The 23,437-nt window shown below is 45.4% G+C and overlaps 1 protein-coding gene and 1 long non-coding RNA gene across 6 annotated transcripts in view; one reads left to right on the top strand and one right to left on the bottom strand.

Moving 5' to 3' along the window:
• Nucleotides 1-23,437, bottom strand: part of LOC134352093 (putative protein MSS51 homolog, mitochondrial) — an 88,724-nt gene that overhangs the window by 50,828 nt on the left and 14,459 nt on the right. For 3 of the 5 annotated variants that reach the window (XM_063059267.1, XM_063059269.1, XM_063059268.1), the window contains exons 1-4: nt 23,155-23,399; nt 21,501-21,656; nt 17,510-17,634; nt 11,212-11,775 (exon numbers count right to left, since the gene is read on the bottom strand). In XM_063059267.1, the coding sequence (XP_062915337.1) occupies nt 11,212-11,775; nt 17,510-17,634; nt 21,501-21,656; nt 23,155-23,399 (1,090 nt within the window). Of the gene's footprint in view, nt 1-11,211; nt 11,776-17,509; nt 17,635-21,500; nt 21,657-23,154; nt 23,400-23,437 lie in introns of those variants that run through there. The other 2 variants (XM_063059270.1, XM_063059271.1) reach the window with 1 other exon arrangement.
• LOC134352095 (uncharacterized) lies at nt 146-21,598 on the top strand. The gene is made up of 3 exons (XR_010019339.1): nt 146-223; nt 15,361-15,823; nt 21,311-21,598. It is a non-coding gene; the product is annotated as an uncharacterized LOC134352095 (long non-coding RNA).

Below are 23,437 nucleotides of genomic sequence, written 5' to 3' on the forward strand. Positions count from 1 at the left end.
ACCCCTCTCTCCTATCTTTGTGCAGCCTATGAGATCCTGCTCCCTCGTGGCAACAGGCGGGCCTGTGTCTTGCCCTGTGACGCTGGTGCGCAGGATGAATGCACTGCTTTAGTAACTTGTGGAGCCTGGGTCACCCCACCGTGCAGCACACTAAGCGAACCCAGCACAGCCCGTAATGTGCTGCCAGGGTGAAGATAAAGACAGATCACACAGAGTTACTCAGGTAACCCGGGTCTGGGTGTGGTAAACCATGTATATATGTTGTAACTCGGTTACCTGTCTGGACACATCCCTCTGCTGACTGTCCCTGTGACTCCTCCCACAGAGTCCTGTATAAAGGTGTTCGCCTTGCCCCTCCCCCTCAGTCTGGGGGCAGACACTCACTGTGGAGGTCATACTGTACAGCGAATAAAAGCCTTTCAGTATTTTACCAAACCTCAGTCTTTTGGAGTAATTGAAGGTGCTTCACTGGGTGAGCCACTGACGGCCTGCTAACCTATTTAAGTGCCGGCCTAAATGCCTCTTAACCCCAGTGACTGTATCTGATTCCACCTCCTCAGGCAGAACTTTCCAGATATCAACCACTATGTAAAAAAAATCTTACTCTTAAGCTCCCCTTCTAACTCTCACCTTAAACCATCCCCTCCTGTTTCTCACACCCCAACTGTGGGGAAAGGGTTTTGATGATCTACTATAAGGCCATAAGAGATAGGAGCAGAATTAGGCTATTCAGCCCATCAAGTCTGCTCTGTCATTCCATCACGGCTGATTTATTTTCTCTCTCAACACCACCCACCCCCCCATCCTCCTGTCTTCTCCCCGTAACCTTTGTCGCTCTTACTAATCAAGAACCTACCACCTTCCACTTTAAATATGTTCAGTGTCTTGGTTCCCACAGCTGCCTCTGGGAATGAATTTCCCAGACTCACAACTCTCTGGCTAAAGAAGTTCCTCCTCATCTCTATTCTAAAGGGACATCCTTTCAACTGTCAGAATCATCCTTCCCATGTTTATCCTGTCTAGGCCTTTCAAAACCTGGTAGGTTTCAATGAGGACTCCCCGCTCTCATTCCTCTGAACTCCAGCGAGTACAGGCCCAGAGCCATCAACCCTTTCATTCCCAGAATCATTCTTGTGAACCTCCTCGGGAACATCTCCAATGCCAGCACATCCTTTATTAGGTATGGAGCCAAAACTGCTCACAATGCTCCAAATGTGCTCTGACCGATGCCTTATAAAGCCTCAGTAATCTACCCTGCCATGATCTTATATACTTCTCCCCCTCAACCTCTTTCAACTGCATAAGAACAAAGCAGAAGGTATTTATGATAGATATGGCTGACTATTAAGATTTCATCTGAGCAATCTCAGTGGTGTTACTGGCCATTGATCCACTTAGGTTAATTTTTGGGATCTTGCTGTGCATCCACATTTGCCAGCTACCCATTCTGGCGATGGAAAGTTAATACCTTGTCTAATTCCATGACTGAATCTCAGTCACATGATTGAGAGCCGAGTCTCGTTTTTTTAAAAATATCAACCTGGTACAAATCCTCCACAGCAAGGTGCTTCTGACTGCCCAGCAACTTGGCGCAGTAGAGAGGGGAAGCCTTATTTGAAATGGACAGCATAGTGGCACAGCTAGTAGAGGCACTGTCTCACAGCTCCAGGGTCCCTGGTTCGATCCCCGCCTCTGGTGTTGTCTGTGTGGAGTCAGCACGGAAACAGGTCCATCAGGCCCTTGGCAACAAAGATTCCCATCTCAGTTAGTCTTATTTGCCTGCTCTTGGGCCATATCCTGCAGGTGGCTCCAATCCCTGTACCTGTCCAAGCACCTTTTAAATATTGTTTCATGTATCTGCCTCAGCTCAATCCATTTATGGACCACTCTCTGAGTGAAAATTTTGCTCCTTAGAGTTCCCATTATTGGTTTCCTCCCATATTTCAAAGAAATGCTGATTGGGAGGATAACTTGCCACCGGAAACTGCCCCTAGTGCAGGTATGTGGTAGAATCTGGAGGGGTAGGGGATATAGCGTCACAGGGTCATAGAGTACTACAGCACAGAAACAGGACCTTCCGCCCATCTAGTCCATACTGAACTGTAAATCTGCCCACTCCCATCGACCTATACCCAGACCACAGCCCTCCATAGCCCTCCTATCCATGCACCTGTCAAATTTCTCTTAAATGTTGAAATTGAACCTGCATCTGCCACTGGCGCTGGCAGCTTGCTCACACTCTGACCACCCTTTGAGTGAAGAAGGTCCCTCTCGTGTTCCCCTTAGACATTTCACCTTTCACCCTTAACCCATGACCTCTAGTTCAAGTTTCAACCTCAGCGGGAAAAATCTGCTTATGTTTACCTATCAATACCCCCCATAACGGACCATGTGGGAGAACACGCATGGGGAATGATGTTGCTCAGATGTCTCAACACAGGCTTAGTGTGCTGAATTAGCCCCCTTCTATATCAGATGGAGGTAGATGAAAGGCTCCTTCACCTTCTCAGCTGGATGTCCAGGACCCTACTTCACTATTCCGAAGTGGTCTCCTGACCTATAATGATTCTTAAAAATCAATCAATTAATCAGAGATTCATCATTGTTTACAGGAGCTTTCTGTGCTCATATGGACTGTAATGTTTCCTATATAAGAATGGTAACTTTATAGACTCACGTACAGCACGAGTCCATTCAGCCCATCTTGTCCACACCAAACTTTTGCCTATCTACACTAATCCCATTGCCCACATTAGGACCATATTGTTCTATGCCTTAACTACTTAAGGGTCTGTCTAAACCAGAGGTTCCCAACCTTTTTTATGCCATGGGCCCCTACCATTAACTGAGGGGTCTGTGGGCCCCAGGTTGGGTACTCTTGCTCTAAATTCTTCTTAAGCATTGTATGAATTCCACACTTTGTCTGACAGCACGCTCCAGCTATCAAGCACTGTGTAAAAAACTTACCCATAAGATCCCTGCTTAAAACTCCCAACACTCAGTTTAAACCCCTGCCCTCTTGTTTCCCATACACCCACCTTCGGAAAAAGATTTAGACTAAATGCCTCGTCTATGCCTCTCATAATCTTATATAGTTCTGTGGCGAGCACTTGGTCCATAATGACAGCGGAGGAAGCTTGTTAAACGCAACAACCGCTTTACTGTGATAAACACAGAACAGACCAGGCACCATGACCCGGGGAGTGAACTCAACTAGTCTCACACAGACGGGGAGGTGACCATCACACACCCCGGTTACAGTCAGGGTGACCCTCAGATACACAAGCAAATAAGTGTATAACCCAAGCTAAAACGTAACAATAAATGAACAGGAACTTCCCACCATAATCCCACAAAAGCATTTCAACACAAGAACAATAAACAGCACCGGTCATTAGAAAAGCAGTTGACCATGCCCCCCGCCCCTCCCAGAGCGTCACAGTTCTATCAGGCTCCTTCAATGGTACAAAACATTTTGAAAAGGGGACACAAGGCACTATATAAATGCACCTCCTTCCATTTGAAAGTGAGACTGGTTACTATTGCTGGCGCAGGGACCTCAGATCAGAGCATCTCACTGTCAGTTAGGAAAGATAGCATTCCTTCACAGGGGTATGTTTCTCCACACTCTCAGCTCGGTGACAGGCTACTCACAGCCACGCCACTGACCTCTCTTGCCTTTTCAACACTTTCCTGAACGGCTGAAGTATGTGAGATTTAAAAAAAAACACAAAGGCACAGGAAGCAGAGCGAATCCCTGCTTTGGAGATGAAACACATCAATCCAAGTGTGGCTCAGAAAAAATCTGGCAAAATATTCCTGAGGAATGTGGCACTTCAGATGGAGAATGGGATTGAAACCTCGTGCATGCAAGTTACTAATTGAACTCTCAGAGGATGAACGAGGTTAACAGTCCCCAGTACTGTGTGCCACGAAGATCCAGCACTTCTGGATCATAAGAACAGTACAGGCTCTCCAGCCACTAACGTTGCACCACGCTTTTAACCCATTTCACAATCAACGTAATTCATCTCTCCATTTTACTTTCGCTTATGTGCCTAAAAGCATCGTAAATGTCCCTGATGTATCAACCTCTACCATCTTCCCCAGCAGTGAGTTCCAGGCACCTACCACCGTCTGAGTAAAAAATCCACCACTGACATCTCACCTAAACCTTTCTCTGCTCACCTTAAAACAATGTCCTGTGGTATTTGCCATTGCCGCCCCCCGGGAAAAGGGCAGTGGCTGCCCACTCTATCTATGCCTCTTGTAATCTAACACGACTTCATCAAGTCACATCTCATCCTCCATTCCTCCGAGGAGAAGAGCCTGGATGAACTGAAGACATGTCGTCTAATCCAGACAGCATCCTGGACTAATGCTTTCACATGCCCCCTACAACGAGGTGACCAGAATTGAACACAACACTCCAATCAATGCCCCACAATCAGAGTGCAACATCACCTGGGGCAAACTGCCGCCTGGTCCATCATGACACACATCCATAGCTTCACCTCCAGGGGTCACAGTATGGGGAGAAGGTTCATCCTTGTTCGATCCTTGCTGGGGACCCAGATTCTCCCCTTATCCAACACCGCTTGCCGTGCTCATAATATTCTGGGTGTCCTTAACCTGGGAACAGCCTGTACTCAGTCAGGGGAGGCTGCAACATACCTAGCTGAAAGTTGAGGCGTTGTTCCTAAACCTTGTTCGAAGTATATTTATTATCGAAGTACGTATGTATCACTACACTCTACCCTGAGATTCATTCTCTTGTGGGCATTCACAGTGGAACAAAGTAATACAGTAGAGTCAGTGAGAAACGGAAACGTAGTGGTAGGCACGGTACTATTACAACCTGGAGTGTTCCAGAGTTGGGACTCCATTTCAGGCACCATTCTGTGAGGACGTCTCATTGCATCCTCTCCATGAAACGCGTGGGTTTTCTCCGGGTGCTCTGGTTTCCTCCCACAGTCCAAATACATACCAGGTAGGGTTGACTGGTCATTGTAAATTGTCCCTTAATTGGTTGGTGTGGTGGTGTGGCTCGAAGGGCTGGAAAAGGCCTACCTCAGGCTCTATCGTTAAAATAAAGTAAAAACTACACACAAAAAAAAATGACAAACCAGCGTGCAAAAGAAGACAAACCGTGCAAATCCAAAAACAAACAATAAAAAAATGATACTGAGAACATGAGTTGTAGAGTCCTTGAAAGTGAGTCCGTAGGTTGTGGAATCCATTCGGTGTTGAGGTGAGTGAAGATATCCATGCTGATAGCTGAGGGGTAATAACTGTTCCTGAACCTGAGACCCATTATGTTGTGCTCTTTTAACCAATGAAGGTCAATACTGTATAACCTTTCCCTCCTATGTAACCCTCAATTTTTCTGTCATCCACGTGCCTATCTAAGAGTTTCTAAAATGTTCCTGATGTACCTGCGTCTACCACCAGCCTTTCGCAGGACCCTAAGGTTCCTCTAACTTTCTTTCTGATGGCAGCAATGAGAAGAGATGGTGCGAATCATTAATGACGGATGCCTCTTTTTTGTGGCAGCACTGTGTGCAGAAGTTGCCTCGCTGTAATAGTTATAAAGGCTCGCTTAGAGCGAGACTGCAAATTCCAATCCCTTCTGCCATTTGACACTGTTAACAATGGAGCAATCACCATCTGGGCAGAGTGGGCTGGAATTATGCCAGTCTTTTTGAAAATGCTTTGTTATTAATATAAATCAATCAGTCCGTGTGAGTTTGTAAAGCCCTGGGAATGTACTGCACAATTGAGGGCTTCAGTAATTTATTAACCTGTCATCTCGGTGGCCTTAATCGCTCCACATGGCTCATGGATATGAATACCATTGCATGTAAAACGATAAATGTCTCCATCTGTCGCAGCCATTCACAAATCAGGGGCACAAGAGTAAGTTCACTTAAATAAGAGCACAGGGCATAGAACATCACAGAACAATACAGGCTCTTCGGCCCATAATGTTGTGCCAACCTTTTAACCAACTCTGAGATCAATGTACATCTTCCTTCCTACATAACTCTCCATTTTTCTATCATTCATGTGCTATCTAAGAGATTGTTAAATGTCCCTAATATATCGACCTCTATCACAGGCCCTTGGCTAGGCATTCCATGGATCCACCATTCTCTGTGTAAAAAACATCCCCCCCCCCCATACCTTCCTCCAATCACCTTCAAATTATGCCCTCTCATATTAACCATTTCCCCTCTGGGAAAAGCCTCTGGCTGCCCACTGAATCAATACTTCTTTCCATTTTATATACCTCTATCGGGTCACCTCTCATGCTCTTTCACTTCAAAGAGAAAAGCCCTGGGTTGCTCAACGTATCTTCATAAGACATACTCTCTAATTCAGACAGTATCCTGGTAAATCTCCTCTGCACCCTCCCTAAAGCTTCCAAATCCTTTCTATAGTGAGGCAACCAGAACTGTACACAATATTCCAAGAGTGGTCTAATCAGGGTTTTATAGAGATGTAACATTCCTCACCACTCTTGAATTCAAACCCCCAACTAATAAAGGCCTATAAAACCATGTTCCTTCTTAAAAACCCTGTCAACTTGCGTGGTAACTTTAAGGGATCTATGGATGTGGACCCCCATGATCCCCCTGTTCCTCCACACTGCTAAGAATCCTGCCATTAACCCTGTACTCCGCTTTCAAATTCTACCTTCCAAAGTGAATCACTTCTTGCTTTTCCGGGTCGAATTCCATCTGCCACTTCTAAGCCCAGATCAGCAATCTGTCGATGTCCCATTGGAATCTACAACAGCCTTCTACACTATCCACAATACCAACACCAGCACCAGCAACCCTACTCCAAACTTACTAACCCACCCTTCCATATCCTCATCCAAGTCATTTATAAAAATCACAAGTACGAGAGGTTCCAGAGCAGATCCCTGCAGAACACCACTAGTCAGCAACCTCCAGGCAGAATACATTCCATTTATAACCATCTTCTGTGGGCAAGCCAATTCTGATTCCGACACAACCAAGTTTCCCTGGGTCCCATGCCTCTTGACTTTCTGAATGAGTCTACCATGGGATGCCTTATCAGACACCTTACTACTATCCATATACACCACATCCACTGCTCTATCCTTATCAATGTGCTTTGTCACATTCTCAAAGAATTCAATCAGGCTCTTGAGGTATGACCCACCCCTTACAAAGCCATGCTGGTTATCTTTAATCTGACTGTGCTCATAAATCCTGTCTCCAAGAATCTCTTCCAATAACTTACCCACCACTGAAGTAAAACTCGCGGTCTATAATTCCCAGGGTTAGTTACCCTTACCTCCTTTCCTGAAAAACTTGTGAAAAGAACAGTTCTAAACATAAATTTGAGTGGTGGATCAAAAAAGGAGTTAACCAGGATTATCCTTGGGGACTTAAATTATAGGTGTAGGTGAAATAGGTTTATTCCCTGGAGCATAGGACAGGAGAATGAGGAGAGATCTTATAGAGGTGTACAAGATTATGAGGGGTATAGATAGGGTAAATGCATACAGACATTTTCCCCTCAGGTTGGGTGAGATTAGGTCATGGGTCCTGGAGTGAAAGATGAGATATTTCAAGGAAACCTGAAGGGGAACTTCTTCACTCAAGAGAGAGGTGTGATTTTGGAATGACCCGTCACTAGAAGGTGGGATTTGATTCTATCAGCACAGATGAGCTGAGCAGCTTCATATGTTGTAAAGTTTCTCTAATTGCTGCTTGTGGAGGCTTTCTATTAACCAACCAGTCAAATCAAGTCAAGTTTATTGTCATTTAACTACATGCATGTATATAACCATGTAATGTATTTAGAAATGAGAACACGTTTCTCTGAACCAGGGTACAAAGTACAGTAGAACACATAACACATGATAATTTAATAAAATCTGCAGATGAATTACACACAAATAACAAACAAAAGTGCATGAATTAAATATTGTACGGTACGTAGCACATTAACCAGTGACAGTATGAATACGATGCGGCCGGGAGTTCAGAAGCCTTATGGCCTGAGGGAAGAAACTGCTTCTCATCCTGACCATTCTTGTTCATATACATTGTAGTCTCCTGCCTGATGGTAAAAAGTTAAAGAGGATGCTGGATGGATGGGTGGGATCCTTAATAAAACTAAGGGTCCTGATCAAATGCCCCCGATGGATGGTAGGGAGACCCCTATGATCTTCTCACAGTCCTTTGTAGGGACTTCTGGCCCGATGCTTGGCTGCTCCCATACCAGATGGAGTGTCAGTGTCACTGACATTACCACTACACCTATATCTAAAACTGGCTGTAAGGTACCTTCAGATGTCCTGAGATGCATACGACACTCCAGCTGAGGCAATGCCAGAAGGTGAGGATGCTGTGGTCTGACTTAGGCCACATTCACTCTGGTTTTTGGCCATGGTGATTGCATCCATTGCTAATGCCCAGCTGGGACAATCAGTGAGCAGCATGTGTGGAGAGATAAATGGAATCAATGCTTCAGGACAATCACACGACAAGTTTACAGAGTGCTTCTTAAATGATATTGACCACTCCATTTCCAGCGCTGATGAACTTGCCAAACACCATGTGAATCTCAAACTTATATGATTTTATCACATATCTGTTCGCTCAGTGCGTGGTTCTACTGAATGATTATGAGGCAAGTCCTGTCACTTTTGATAGGCAAACATGTAGATATGAAAAATACTGTAAATGTCTACATTGCAAGACAGCATAGCCTCAATCCCTAACACTCCACAGCTGTTGCCTTTGAACTAGATTGTGTCCCCCTTGAGATCGAAATTATTTTCAGAATTGGGACAGATGCCTTGAGGTGTCTGCACCCTCCTCCAATCTCTACTCTCAGTGTAACACAGGCAGCTGTCTTCAGGCTCCAGTACCTCCTCCCTGATGATAGCAATGGGAAGAGGGCATGTTCTGGGTGATGTCCTGGTTCAATCCTGATCTCTGGTGGTGCTGTCCATGTGGATTTTGCATGTTCTCCCTGCATCTGCTTGGTTTTCCTCTGTTCCCTGGTGTCCTCTCACCTCAAAGTTGAAAAAGCTGAGACTTTTCTCTTTGGTGTGACAGAGGATGAGGGGAGACTTGATAGAGGTGTAGAAGGTGATAAGAGGCATTGATAAGTTGGGGGTGTTGTGGATAGTCTGAAGGGTTGTCAGAAGTTACAGCGGAACATTGATAGGATGCAGAACTGGGCTGAGAAGTGGCAGATGGAGTTCAACCCAGATAAGTGTGAAGTGGTTCATTTCGGTAAGTCAAATTTGAAGACAGAATATAATATTAATGGTAAGACCCTTGGCAGTGTGCTGGATCAGCGAGATCTTGGGGTCCATGTCCATAGGACATTCTGCTTCTAAGATCCATGTATCTATCTAAGAGTCACCTAAAAGACCCTATCGTATCTGCTTCTACCACCTTCACTGGCAGAGCACTCCACGCACCCACCACCCTCTGTGTGAAAAACTTACCTCTGACATCCCCCTTGTACCTACTTCCAAGCACTTTGAAACTATGCCCCCTCACATTAGCCATTTCAGCCCTGGGAAAAAGCCTCTGGTTATCCACACAATCAATGTCTCTCATCATCTTATACATCTCCGTCAGGTCACCCCTTATCCTCTGTTGCTCCAAGGAGAAAAGGCCAGGTTCACTCTCAACCTATTCTCATAAGGCATGCTCTCCAATCCAGGTAACATCCTTGTAAATCTCCTCTGCACTCTCTCAATAGTATCCACATCCTTCCTGTAGTGAGGTGACATAGTCAACACAATATTGTGGGCCGATGGGCCTGTAATGTGCTGTAGACTTCTATGCTTCTATGTTATGATAGAGTGGACAGGCAGCACCTTCCCCCCCCCCCCCAAGTCTAATAATGAGAAAACTTTTACGGTGATTGGAGGAAAGATAGGGGGAGAGGGGATGTCAGAGGTAGATTTCTTACACAGTGGTGGTTGTGGGGAATGTACTGCTAGGTGAGGTGGTAGAGACAGATACATTAGAGGGTCTTAGGAAGACACATGGATGAAATTAACAATCGTGAATTATTTATTTATTTGTAATTTCCGGTTCACAAGTGTAAAGGAGAACAAACTAATTACTACCCCAAATCTAATGCAGCACAAAAAAACACAATAAGATAAAGAACACAATAAAAACTCAATAAACATAAACGCATAAGATAGTTTATATACATAGATTAATCGTACGTCCATAAAGTGATGCTAGGAGTGTCTGTACGTAAGGAGACTGACAAGAAATGACAAATTTGTGGTGGTTGGAGGTGTGGAGGGAAGGGTTAGTGTGTGGTGGTGCTGATCAGCCTTACTGCTTGAGGAAAGTCACCGTTTTTGAGTCTGGTGGTCCTGATGTGGATATTACGTATGTGGGAGGGAAGGGTTAGATTGATCTTGGAGTGTCGATCCACTACTCCAAAAGAAATCGGCACAACTCCATGCGGCGAAGGGCCTGTACTGTGAGTACTGTTCTATCTCCTATCTCAAAGATGTGCAGTTTGGTACGGTAGTTAGCCGCTGTATATTGTCCCTAGTGTGTACGGTAGGTGGGTGGCTGAATCTTGGGAGGAAGCTGATGGGAATGTGGAGAGAGCAAAATGGGATTGGTGCAAGTAGATGTTCGATAGTCTGCCCAGACTCAATGGGCTGAAGGGCCCACTGTCGTGCTGTACGTCCCTATCCATGACTTCAGCTGACTGCATCCACCTACAAGTGGGAACAGGAACAATCCCCACTCCAATTCAGAATTCCATGTAACGGCATAGACACCAATGAATTTTACAGCTTTTTGAACCTCCCCACTCCAAGCCTGTGCCACGTTAGGCCCATCCGAGTGCTCTGTTTTTATTTCTGAGTTCCTGCAACTGCAGGATTCTGCTTTGACGGACATAAACGGATGCTGCACAAATGAGCAAAAGATCAAACACAAGGAAGTCTGCAGATGCTGGAAATTCAAGCAACACACACAAAATGCTGGTGGAACGCAGCAGGCCAGGCAGCATCTATAGGAAGCGATCCTGACGACCCGAAACGTCAACTGTACCTCTTCCTATAGATGCTGCCTGGCCTGCTGCGTTCCACCAGCATTTTGTGTGTGTTGCTTGAGCAATAGATCTTCTGAGAATGGCGACGTTGCTTCAGTTAAGTTTTAAGGAGGTTCAGCTTACCTGGATGAAACCCTATCACCAAGTTGGGCCGGGCAGCTCGTTCCGACTCCACCATGGTCTCCCAGTACTCGTGGTACAGGCCTTTCCACCCACTCATGTATACTCGTCTCCTGCCAGCATAGGTCTGTAAGGGCGGCCTTATGGCAGGACCAGCCACCACCTCAGGCCCAATCATGACCACCTCAATGCCCTCATTGCCCGGGAACATATGAGCAAGCTCATCGTAGTCTTTCAGCCTGGCGTGGAGGGTCTCGGTATGAGAGGCCCCGACGACATGAATGGTGAGGGGTTTCTCTAATGGGTCAATGCCGAAGCTGTGCAGAGCAAATCCGATCGTCACCGGCCTGGTCTGAAAGTCAGTGGTCACCCGTCTGATGGATTCCAAGAGCTCCTCGTCGTCGGGCCTTGGTTTCCCTGCATTTGCCCACAATATATCCATGTGCTTACAGTGCAAAACCGAACCCAGCTTGGCATCGAGGTCCTCCTGCATCAAGAACCAATCATTCCAGCCTTTCACCTCACTAACCGCTCTCGTCCAGTCTTTGCTGGGGAAAGGGATATCACCTAGGAAGCAAAAGAGCAAACTTCAATAAAGTCATAGAATCACACAGGACAGAAATGGGCCCTTTGGCCCATCATCTCCATGCTGGCCCTAGCTACCTGCATTTGACCCCTAGTGTTCTAATGCCTTGACAACTCAAGTGCTTGTCCTGTTGCTTTTGAAATGTTGTGAGAGTACCAGAATATAAGAATCAAGAACACTCGAGCTGATATTATTTTGAGACTATATGTGCTGGATCATAACTCTGTGAGCTGTGTGTGACTGTATGTACTGTTCTTTGCACCTTGGCTCCAGAGGAACATTGTTTTGTTTAGCTGTATACATGTGTATGGTTGAATGACGATAAACTTGAACCTGAAGTCGAAGACCTATGGACAAGTGAGTCTTGGAGCTACAACAAAAGCACAGAGTGCAGAGCTCTGATTTGAATAAGCTCTCCCAAGGTTACTAATAATTTAACCATGGATGGTCCCAGGCCCAGCTGCAAAAGGAGAAGGGTTGGGCATGGAGCTAGTACCCCATCCTGTAAAACCCCGAGCTCCAAGGACCTCATTCCTGGGAGAGACGGACCTTCACTTGAAGACATATGAAGTTGTGCAGTGAAGCCAGAAACCACGGGGCTGTAAAACCTTCTACTGGCCCTGGACAGAGGACCTGGTGAGGTGTGGTCAGTGGCCTATGCCCCAGTAGGTGTGATGGGCTTAAGAAGAAGATTATTACTGATGCCACTCACCATTCCAAATGGCAAATACCTTCCTCTCCCAGTTCCTCCCATCTGTTTCCAATAGACTGAGAAAGTGACTTCTTTGTAACCCACCCAGTCGAGGTTTATTTGATTTTGGTTTATGATTACCACCTGTACCAAGATACAGTGAAAAGCTTGCCTTGCATACTGCTTATACAGATCTAATCGTCACCCTGTGCATGGGGCCAGGTCAAGGTAAAACAATAACCCTGCAGAACAAAGTGTAAAAGCTACTGAAAAAGTACAGTGCAGGTAAACGATAAAGTGCAAGATCTTAACTAGGTACATCTTGAGGCCAAGAGTCTATCTGATCAAGGAGAGGTCCATTCACGAGTATGAAAACAGTGAGATAGAAGCTGTACTTCAGACTGGTGCTTTTAGACTTTGGTATCTTCTGCCTGATAGGAAGGGGAAGAAGAGAGAACGTTTGGGATGGATGTGGTCTTTGATTATTGAGACTGCTTTATTGAGGCACGAGAAGTATAGACAGAAAAGGGAGGCTGGTTTCTGTGATGTGTCATAGAATTATACAGCATGGAAAAGGTTCCTTCGACCCAACTAATCCATGCTATCTGAGCTAGACCTTACATCCACGACACTTCACGTGCTCTCCATCTCCATAACAACTTTCAGTTTCCTGGCGCTGACCGTCTCATTTTCACCATGAATGTCCAGTCTTTAAACACTCCTATCCCCCATCAAGAAGGCCTCAAAGCTCTCCCTTTCATTCACAACAAGAGACCAACCAGTTCCCCTCCACCACCACCCTCCTCTGTCTGGCTGGACTGGTCCTCACCCTCAACGTTTTCTCCTTCAGCTCCTCCCGCTTTTTCCAAACTCAAGACGTATCCGTGGGCACCAGCTATATCTACCTTTCTGTTGGATAAGTAGAACAGCCCACATTCCAAGCATTCTCTGGTAATGCTCCCTAACTCTTCCTGGGCTACATTGACAACTACACTGGTGTGTCTTCATGCACCCATGCTGAATTCGTCAATTTCATCAACTTTGCTCCAACTTCCATTCTGCTCTTAAATTCACTTGGTCCATTTCTAACATTCCTCTCTCCTTTCTTGATCACTGTCTCCATCTCTACAGGCAAACTGTCTATTGACATCTTTTATAAACTTACCAATTCCCAGAGTTATCTTGACTATACCTCTTCCTACCCTGTCTCCTGTAAAAATGCTATTCCCTTTTCTCAGTCTCTTCACCTCCACCACATCTGTTCCCAGGGTGAGGCTTTCTTTCCAGGGCACCAGAGATGTCCTCCTTCTTCAAACAACAGAGTTGTCCTTCCTCCGCCATTGATGCTGCCCTCACCTGCATCTCCTCCATTTCCCAGACATCTGCACTCACCCTATCTTCCCACTGCCTTAACAGAGATAAAATTCTTGTCCTCACCTATCAGCCCATGAGCCTCCACAACTTCCGTCATTTTCAATGGCATTCTACCACCAAACACATATTTACCTTTCCCCTCACACTCTTAGCTTTCTGCAGAGATCGCTCCCTCTGTGATTTCTTTGTCTCTCCACTAATCTCTGTCCCGGCACATATCCCTGCAAATGACAGAAATTCTACACCTGCCCATTCATCTCCTCCCTCACCTTCATTCAGGGCCCAAACAGTCCTTCCAGGCTAGGCAACGCTTCACCTGTGAATATGTTGGGATTATCTATTGTGTCTGGTAATCCCAATGCAGCCTTCTCTACGTTGATGAGACATGGCATAAACTGGGGCACCACTTCATCGAGTACCTCCACTCCATCTGCCAAAAGCAGCATTTCCCGGTAGCCATTCCTATTCCCATTCCCATTCCCGTTCTCACATGTCAGTCCATGGCCTCCTCTTCTGCCACAATGAGGCCACTCTCAGGGTGGAGGAGCAACACCTCATATTCCATCTGGGCAGCCTCCAACCTGATGGCATGAACATCAATTTCTCCTTGTGGTAAATTTTTTCCCCTCCCCCCCTGAGAGATTGAGCTGATTTCCCCTCCCCTCTGAGAAATTGAGTCACCTGGGACTATACTCTCTGGAATTCAGAAGAATGAGAGGGGATCTTATAGAAACATACAAAATTTTGAAAGGGATAGATAAGATAGAAGTAGGGAAGTTGTTTCCATTGGTAGGTGAGACAAGAACTAGGGGACATTGGCTTAAGGTTCAGGGGAGAAGATTTAGGACGGAGATGAGGAGAAACTGTTTTTCCCAGAGAGTGGTGAATGTATGGAATTCTCTGCCCAGGGAAGCAGTTGATGCTTCTTCACTAAATATATTTAAGAAACAGTTAGATAGGTTTTTACATAGTAAGGGAATTAAGGGTTATGGGGAAAAGCCAGGCAGATGGAGCTGAGTTTATGGACAGATCAGCCATGATCTTATTGAATGGCAGGGCAGGCTCGATGGGCCAAATGGCCTACTCCTGCTCCTATTTCTTATGTTCTTATGTTACTTATGTTCTTCTATTCCCAGCTCTGGCCTCTTACCACTTCTTCTCACCTTTCTATCAACTCTGTTACATGCCTTAAGGAGATCTGTGATTTTTTTCTGTGAGAATGATGTAATGGTCTTTTGGAGGTCACCTGATGTAATTTTCCCGCCGATGTCAGGCCACGTGATGACATGTGCACCACAGGTACATAAAGGGAAGACCCAGATGACGCAGTTAGTTTTTTAGTTTGTAGATTTCCAGGTAGAACGTGCTGTGTCTCCGTTTCTGTCGCGTACTTGTTTTTGTGACGCAGTTTCATTTTTGAAACGGTTGTGCGTTCTGTTGCAAGATACAATATTGTTGGACTGGAAATTTTTGCTAGATGTGCTGATGTACCTTATTCCAGCAGCAGTAGCAGGGAGATTGAAGACTTTATCGAAGTGCAGGATCGAAGGATCGAGAGGAGTCGGCATCGTTCGGCAGTTTAACAAAGGATCGACCTTATTGAGTCTTCGTTGAAGGAGTAGTGACCTGCATCAGAGATAACTCTTGCCAAGAGAGCAAACAGTTCATGCAAAGGTTTGCTCTCTCTCTCTCTCTCTAAAAGAATTTAAGGTCAGTTGTTTTAAACTGTTTACTTACTGCATCGTGAATCCTTTGGACAGAACCAGCAGGAAAGTCGCGTCTATGAAGAAATCCTTCTCCAGAGAAGTCTCTCCCAATTGAACGTATAAATCTGTTGGACTTTCGAATTTACCATTTTAGGAACTATATCTGACTTTATCGCTTTAAGAACTGTTCGCATTTAACGCTTTAAGAACCAGTGCAGTGATGATTTGTTGAACAGCTCCATAACGGGTAACTTCCAGGTAAGGTTTTTGTTTGTTTTTTTTATATCGTTTATCTGTGTTTAATAAATGGTTGTTTTTATATAACCTGTCTCTATTGATATTCATTGTTGCCGTTGACGTAACACCTCCCCCTGGAGCCACTCCTTCTTCCCTTTCTCCCTTGGTCCACTCTTCTCTGCTATCAGATTCCTTCCTCTCCAGCCCTTTACCTTTCCCACCCACCTGAGTTCATCCCATCACCTTCTAGCTAATCCTCCTTCCCCTTCCTGCACCTTTTTATTCTGGCGTCTTCCCCCTTCCTTTTCAGTCCTGAAGAAGGGTCTCGGCCGAAATGTTGACTGTTTATTCATTTCCATAGATGGTGCCTGACCTGCTGAGCTCCTCCAGCATTTTATTTGTGTAAGGTAAACCCATTTCCCTGAGTTTGTGTCATCTCCCTCTAAACTCTTCCTATCTGTGTACCAAGTCTCCATGTGTTTTAAATGTTGTACTTAAACCTGCCTCGAACACCTCTCTGGGAGCTCACTCACCAACCTCTGTGTAAAAAGGATGTCCATCACATGACCTTTTAAATATATCCCCTCTCATCTTAAATCTACATGTCTTGCTTTTGACTCCCCTACCCCTGAAGAATGACAGTACCCATTCCCCTTGTCTTTACCCTCTGTGATTTTATAAATCTGTATAATATCCTATGTCCCATCAAATTCGTTCTCTCCTTAAAACTCAAGCCTTCCAGTCCCATTAACATCCTCATGAGTCTTTTCTGCCCCTTTTCTCAACTTTAGGCATCCTTCCTATGCCCAGGCAATCGGAAATACACGCAGTGCTGTCTCTCCAATGTCCTGTACAGCTGTAATATGACATCCCAACTCTTGTAATCTGACTGATGAAGGAAAGCATATGCCACACATCTTCCTCAGTCATCATCATTATGTGCCCTGTCATAGGACCTGGACGATCATCGTCTTCTCCCTATCTTTAATCTGCCTGTGGGGGAGACCCCCTTCACGTTGTTGCTCTTACTCTCTTCTCTGTCCAGGTCCATGATTGTTTTTGGCAATTTTTTCTACAGAAGTGGTTTGTTTGCCATTGCCTTCTTCTGGGCAGTGCCTTTACAAGGTGGGTGACCCCAGCCATTATCAATACTCTTCAGAGACTGTCCGCCTGGCGTCAGTGGTCGCATAACCAAAACTTGTGATGTGCACCAGCTGCTCACACGACCATCCAGCACCTGCTCCCATGGTTTCATGTGACCCTGATCAGGGGGCTAAGCAGGTGCTACACCTTGCCCAAGGGTGACCTGCAGGTTAGTGAAAGAAAGGAGCGCCTTATACCTCCTTTGGTAGAGACGTATCTCCACCCATCCCTTCTTCAATGCCCGTCTAAATGCCTCTTAAGCAAGGTTAGTGAATTGCTGTTCTTGGCGATCAGAGGAGGAAGGAGCTTTAGGTTGCTGACTTTAAGAGGAGACTGACAACATGTGAATGGGGTGCGTGCTGTTTTGTTGCATTCTGTTCTGCGTTGCTCCTCCGAACATGGGGGGGCATGCATGAATGTGTGGCAACTCTTGCGGCCTGCCCCGACGCGTGTTCGTTGTTAACAAAGCATTTCACTGTATGTTTTGATGTACATGTGATAAATAAATCCGAATTTGAACCTAGTGTTTAAAATACTCGCAATGCTGAACTGAGCACTCGGTACCTGTGAAAACCAGCCACTCCAGCAGCCGGTCTATCGCTGCCCATTTTAGTTTCTTGCAGAACTTCTTGTGCAGTGGCCAGCTAACTCGCTGGCACTCCTTCCCGCAGTAGTAAACATTTTGGCATCTGAAATTCCAAATGGTCGTCCAGTCTCAGTCAAAATTTTTCATTGAAATTGAATTAAAAAACAACCAGTTAAAATGGAGCTTTCAGAACATTATACAGGATGACACTTCATGCAGTAATATTAAAAATCACGCCATCATACACAAATATGGTTTGAAGTAAAATAGTCAATGTACTAAAATATCATAGACATTTTAAATCAGTGGAAGAATGGTCAGACCATAAGACCAAAGAATGGCAGAATTATGCCATTCAGCCCATCAAGTCTGCTCTGCCATTCCATCATGGTTGATTTATTATTCCTCTCAACCCTATTCTTCTGCCTTTTCCCTGTAATCTTTGATGGTCTTACAAATCAAGGACTTATCAACCTCTGCTTTAAATACAGTACACCCAATGACTTGGCCTCCACAGCATCAATGGCAACGAATTCCAGAGATTCATCACTCTCTAGCTTCAGAAATTCCTCCTCATATCCATCCGAAAGGGACATCCTTCTAGTCTGAGGCTACGTCCCCTCATCCTAGATCTCCCACTACAGGAAAGATTCTCTCCCCATTCAGAATCTGGGTCAGAAGAGATCTCCCCTCATTCTTGTAAAACTCCAGTGAGTACAAGCCCAGAGACCTCAAATCTTCATACGTTGAAGCTTTCATTCCCAGGATCAATCTCATGAACTTCTCCTGGAGCCTCTCCAATTTCTACCCACCCCACCCTGCCTCCCCACAAATGTAGAATCACATGACACTAGGATGCATCATCCAAATATGGATTGAAATGTAGAAGTCAATGTACTCTAATATCATAGACATTTTAGATTATTGGAAGAATAGTTATTCGATCTACCCACACACTCAGTTTTGTTCCAACTAGCTTTCATGTAAAGCTGCTGGACTCTGGTTCCCAATTAGCTATACATACCTTGGCAGGAAGCCAGTTGTCTAGAGGAATAAAAATCTTTTATTCAGTATGTTACAGGCCGATAAATACTAGGAAAAAGTTTATGATGCAAATTGGACCCTTTTGGGCTGACTTTAGCAGAATAAAGCCAGTGTTACAAAGGCCAATTTTGGGCACCAATGCCTGAAAATCATCCTGAATAAGGGTCTTGGCCCTAAATGTTGACTGTTTATTCCTCTCCATGGATGCTGCCTGACCTGCTGAGTTCCTCCAGCATTTTATGTGTGTGTGTGTGTGTGTGTGTGTGTGTGTGTGTGTGTGTGTGTGTAGCTTTGGATTTCCAGCATCTGCAGATTCTCTTGAGTTTATCCAACTTAGACATTGTGGGCAAGTCACTGTACTGAAACGTTGACCTGGAGCCTCCTCGAGTCATTGATTCACAGAGTGGCACAACATGGGGGTTCAACATTACAACTACAAAGTGGAAAAACATTGCATGCAATAGATGCACCAGGAGGAAATTGGTTCAAGAGGAAGCTGTGCTGCGGAGTAGAAATGGCAGCTGTGAAAGGAGAGAATGAAAAACCAAAAGACCCAACCACTAACCACAGCCACCACTCATTGGTGTCCACACTGCACCAGAATATGTAGATTCTGGATCAGCATCTGCAGCCGCCTGAGGACCCACCAACAGACAATCCCTTCAGAAAACATCATACTCGAGGCGAGTGATTGCATTCCTCCATGGACACAGTCTCAATGGTCCAACTCATCCATACTGACTAAGTTGCCTTCCCTCTTCTATTCACGAACCAGTCCAAATGTCTCTCAAACAGCGCAATTGTTCCTTCCACCAACACTACCTCTGGTGGCTCATTCACATACCCCCTGTGTGAAAATTGTCCCTCCAGGTCTCCCTTAAATCTTTTCCCCCTTAGCTTAAACCTATGCCTTCCTGGTTTAGAGTCACTTACCTCTGGAAAATGGGTGGCAGGGTGGAGATACGTCTCTAGCAAGGGAGGAGTCCAGCACACCTTCCCTCCGCTAGGCTGCAGGTCACCCTTGTGCAAGGTGTAACACCCGCTTAGCACCCCCGCCACCCCAATCAGGGTCACATGGAGCAACGGGAGTGGGTGGTGGATGGTCATATGAGCAGCTGGTGCACATCACAGGTCCTGGATCTGTGCGACCACTGACACCAGGCAGACAATCTCTGAAGAGTATTGATAGTGGCTGGGGTCACTCATCTTGTAAAGAAGGCACTTTTGTAGAAGAAGGCACTTCTGTAGAAAAATTTGCCAAGAACAATCATGGTCATGGAAAGACCACGATCACCTATGTCAAATGACATGATACATAATGAACCAACGATCCTTTCAGAAAAGACCATCTACATTAGTTACTGCCCTCATGATTTTATAAACCTCTCAGTCTCCATCGTTTCTGTTACAATGAGGCCCAGCTGAAGCCTGAGCACCTCACCTGGGTACATTATCTGGACTCAACACAGAATTCTACAGCTCCCGCTATCTTCATCTCCATCTGTATCAATTGTCCATCTGTGACGTTGACTCAGCTAGTTTGTTGTTGTTTTTTCCTCCCTGGGATGAAACTCTTGCAGAACAAACAGTCAGGGGCAGCAACTGAACCTCAATCTTGCTACCAATGGCACTGTTGAGCATTACGTTCCTGTGCCACCTGACCTGTTTGGAATTTAATGGTCATAACGTTTCCTTGAGCTTCTTCAAAGTATCTTCCTTCAGCAGAGGAGGAGGGGAATATCCTTAGAGCACAGAACGATACACCTCAGGAGCAGACGCTCAGGTCAACCATGTCTGCACTGACCATTGTTTATTGGTGGAGGGGCAGGTAGCATTGAGGCAACACGTGGGCTGCAGAAAAACTTAAACAGATTAGGAAAATGGGCAAGAAAGTGGCTAATAAAAGACAATGTTGGAAAATGCATGGTCATGCACCTTGGTAGTAGAAATAAATGTGCAGACTATTTTCTAAATGGGGAGAAAAACCCAAAAATCTGAGATGCAAAGGAATTGGGAGTCATTGTGCAGAACAACCTAAAGGTTAACTTGTAGGTAGAGACAGTGATGAGGAAGGCAAATGTAATGTTAGCATTCATTTGAAGAGGTCTAGAATACAAGAGCAGGGATGTGATGCTGAGGCTTTATAAGGCACTGGTGAGGCCTCACCTTGAGTATTGTGAACAGGTTTGGGCTCCTCATCTAAGATGTGCTGGCGTTGGAGAGGGTTCAGAGGAGGTTCACAAGTATGATTCTGAGAATGAATGGGTTATCTTACGAGGACCGTTTGATGGCTCTGGGTCAGTACTCGATGGAATTTAGAAGGCTGAGGGGGGATCTCATTGAAATCTTTTGAATGTTGAAAGGGCTAGACAGAGTAGATGTGGAAAGCATATTTCCCATGGTGTGGGAGTTTAGGACAAGAAGGCCACAGCCTCGAGATAGACGGGTGTCCATTTAAAACTGAGATGTGAAGGAATTTCTTTAGCCAGAGGGTTGTGAAATTGTGGAATTTGTTAGCACAGGCAGCTGTGGAGGCCTGGTCATTGGGTGTATTTAAGTCAGAGATTGATAGGTTCTTGATTGGCCACAGCATCAAAGGTTATGGGGAGAAGACTGGGGAATGGGGCTGAGGAGGGGAAAAAAGGATCAGCCCTGATTGAACGGAGGGGCCAAATGGCATAATTCTGCTCCTATGTCTTATGATCTTATCCTTGCTTGATACTTCACTTATCCAGATTACAACGAGTTTATTCACCACCCAACGTTCAAGGAGACTGATTCACTCCCAAACCGTTGACCCTGTGTTCACCCTGAATGAAGCCAAGACTTGACCAATGAGAGTGAAGCTTGAGAGAGAATCCACGCCTCACCAACCAGCTGAGTTGCTCATTGGCTGTCACTTTTCCTGAGGCCATCACCCCTTACCTTTTGCAGCGTCGGAGACCTTTTTGGTCCAGCAGGGCTTCCGGAAGCTTCTTGCACTCTGCACAGAACTTGAAGGTATCCTCCATCTTCTGAAACATCTCCTGGTAAGTACGGATACCGAAATCCGAGGCAGATTTTCTTCCCTCCAAAGCAGCTCTGCACCAATGAAGCAGCAAACAATGAGACAGCAGAAACTCCTCCCTGACCCAGAGCAAAAATAAACTGGAGTCCGAGTCAGCCATTTAGCTCCTCGAGCTTGCTCCATTGATCATGATTGGTCCAATCATTGGCTCAGCCCTTTGACCTTGACTCCTCTGTAGACCAATCAGCTACCTAGAATATACTTGGAGTATCTGGGATGGAAATTCATTAACTCCAAACTTGCCTGAAAAGGAGGGATGAGGAGAAATTGCTCTGAGTATGTCTCCTGGGGCGGTATGATAGTGCAGCAGTTAGCGTAATACGTTCGCAGTGCCAGCTGAAAGATCGTGGTTCACTTCCCACCATGGTTTGTACGGATGTACATTCTTCCTATTGCACATGGGTGTCCTCTGGGTGCTCTGATTTCCTCCCACATTCAGAGGACGTAGAGTTAGGGTTAGTGAGTTATGGGTATTCTATGTTGGTGCCAGAAGCATGGTGAAACTTGCCAATTCGATTTGATGCAAACGATGCATTTCTCTGTCTGTTTCAAAGTAAATGTGACAAATACGACTAATCTCTTTAACCTAGTTAAACTTCTGAAATGCCCGCTTCGCTGCCGCTGCTACTGTGTGGTAACCGGAATTTCCAGAGCAAAAGGCCCCGAAATCCTTGGCTTTGCTTGTTTCAACAGTCGAAGCGAGGTTGAAGGCGCTCGGCAGAGGATGCCGCTCGGGAGGCTGTATCGGAGGGGCTGGTCTGAGGCTCGAAGTTTTCGGACGGACAAACTCAGTGTCGGCTGTGGTCGGGTGCTTCCAATGCATCGGTAAGTTGACGGTGCCTGGAGGTTTATGGCAGGGAGTTTCTCCCTTTTGCAGCCTGCTATCGGGGACTCGGGAGTCGATCGACTCGGGGACTTTGAGACTTTTTTTTACCATGTCCATGGTTTGTTCTTCATCAAATTATGGTATTGCTTTGCACTGCTGTAACTATATGTTATAATTATGTGGTTGTACCAGTGTTAGTCTTTGGTTTGTCCTGTTTTCTGTGATATCACTCTGGAGAAACATTGTATCATTTCTTAATGCATGTATGCATTTCTAAATGACAATAAAAGAGGACTGAGTGTTCTCATAATCTAATCTAGTTCTGGAGACTTTTAGCAGGGTAACATCCCCACACCAACCCAAGCACCAAATCACTACATGGACACAACTGGCCCACTAATATTCTTCAGGATATCAAGCCTGCCACTTTAACTAGTTCTGTTGTACATATGGCTTAGGGCGAGAGCAATGCGGCTGACCCCTAACTGCCCTCTGACACAACATAATGGGTCAAAGGGCAATTAGGGATGGAACATAAATGCTGAACCTCGTTGGCAATGTCCACATCCCCTAAATAAGCAAAAACAAATATCAAGCAGGATAAGGGAGGGTGAACCTATCAATAAGACCCCCTCCCTTAAAAAAAATCCGCAAATTTTAAGGTCTATGCAAGAGATGGCAGTTACCTGTAATCTTTGTAGTCTTGCATATTTAACTTCTGAAGGATAACTTTCGAGAGTCCTGGAACATTGGAATCCATGGCAGCAAAACCAAGTGTATCTGTGTAGACATCCCCAGCAGAGGAGGCACCTGCTTTCTGGCCAGAGCTAGGTGGCTCTATGACTTGGTGCGACATGATGTTTTCTTCCCCAGTAACCCTGTGAAAAGCAATCGGTTCAAAGCAAAGGACATTTATTATCAAAGAACGCATAAATCATACACCTTGACATTTGTCTGCTTATAGGTGGC

The sequence above is a fragment of the Mobula hypostoma genome, chromosome 9, assembly GCF_963921235.1.
Source record: "Mobula hypostoma chromosome 9, sMobHyp1.1, whole genome shotgun sequence".
Taxonomy (NCBI): domain Eukaryota; kingdom Metazoa; phylum Chordata; class Chondrichthyes; order Myliobatiformes; family Myliobatidae; genus Mobula; species Mobula hypostoma.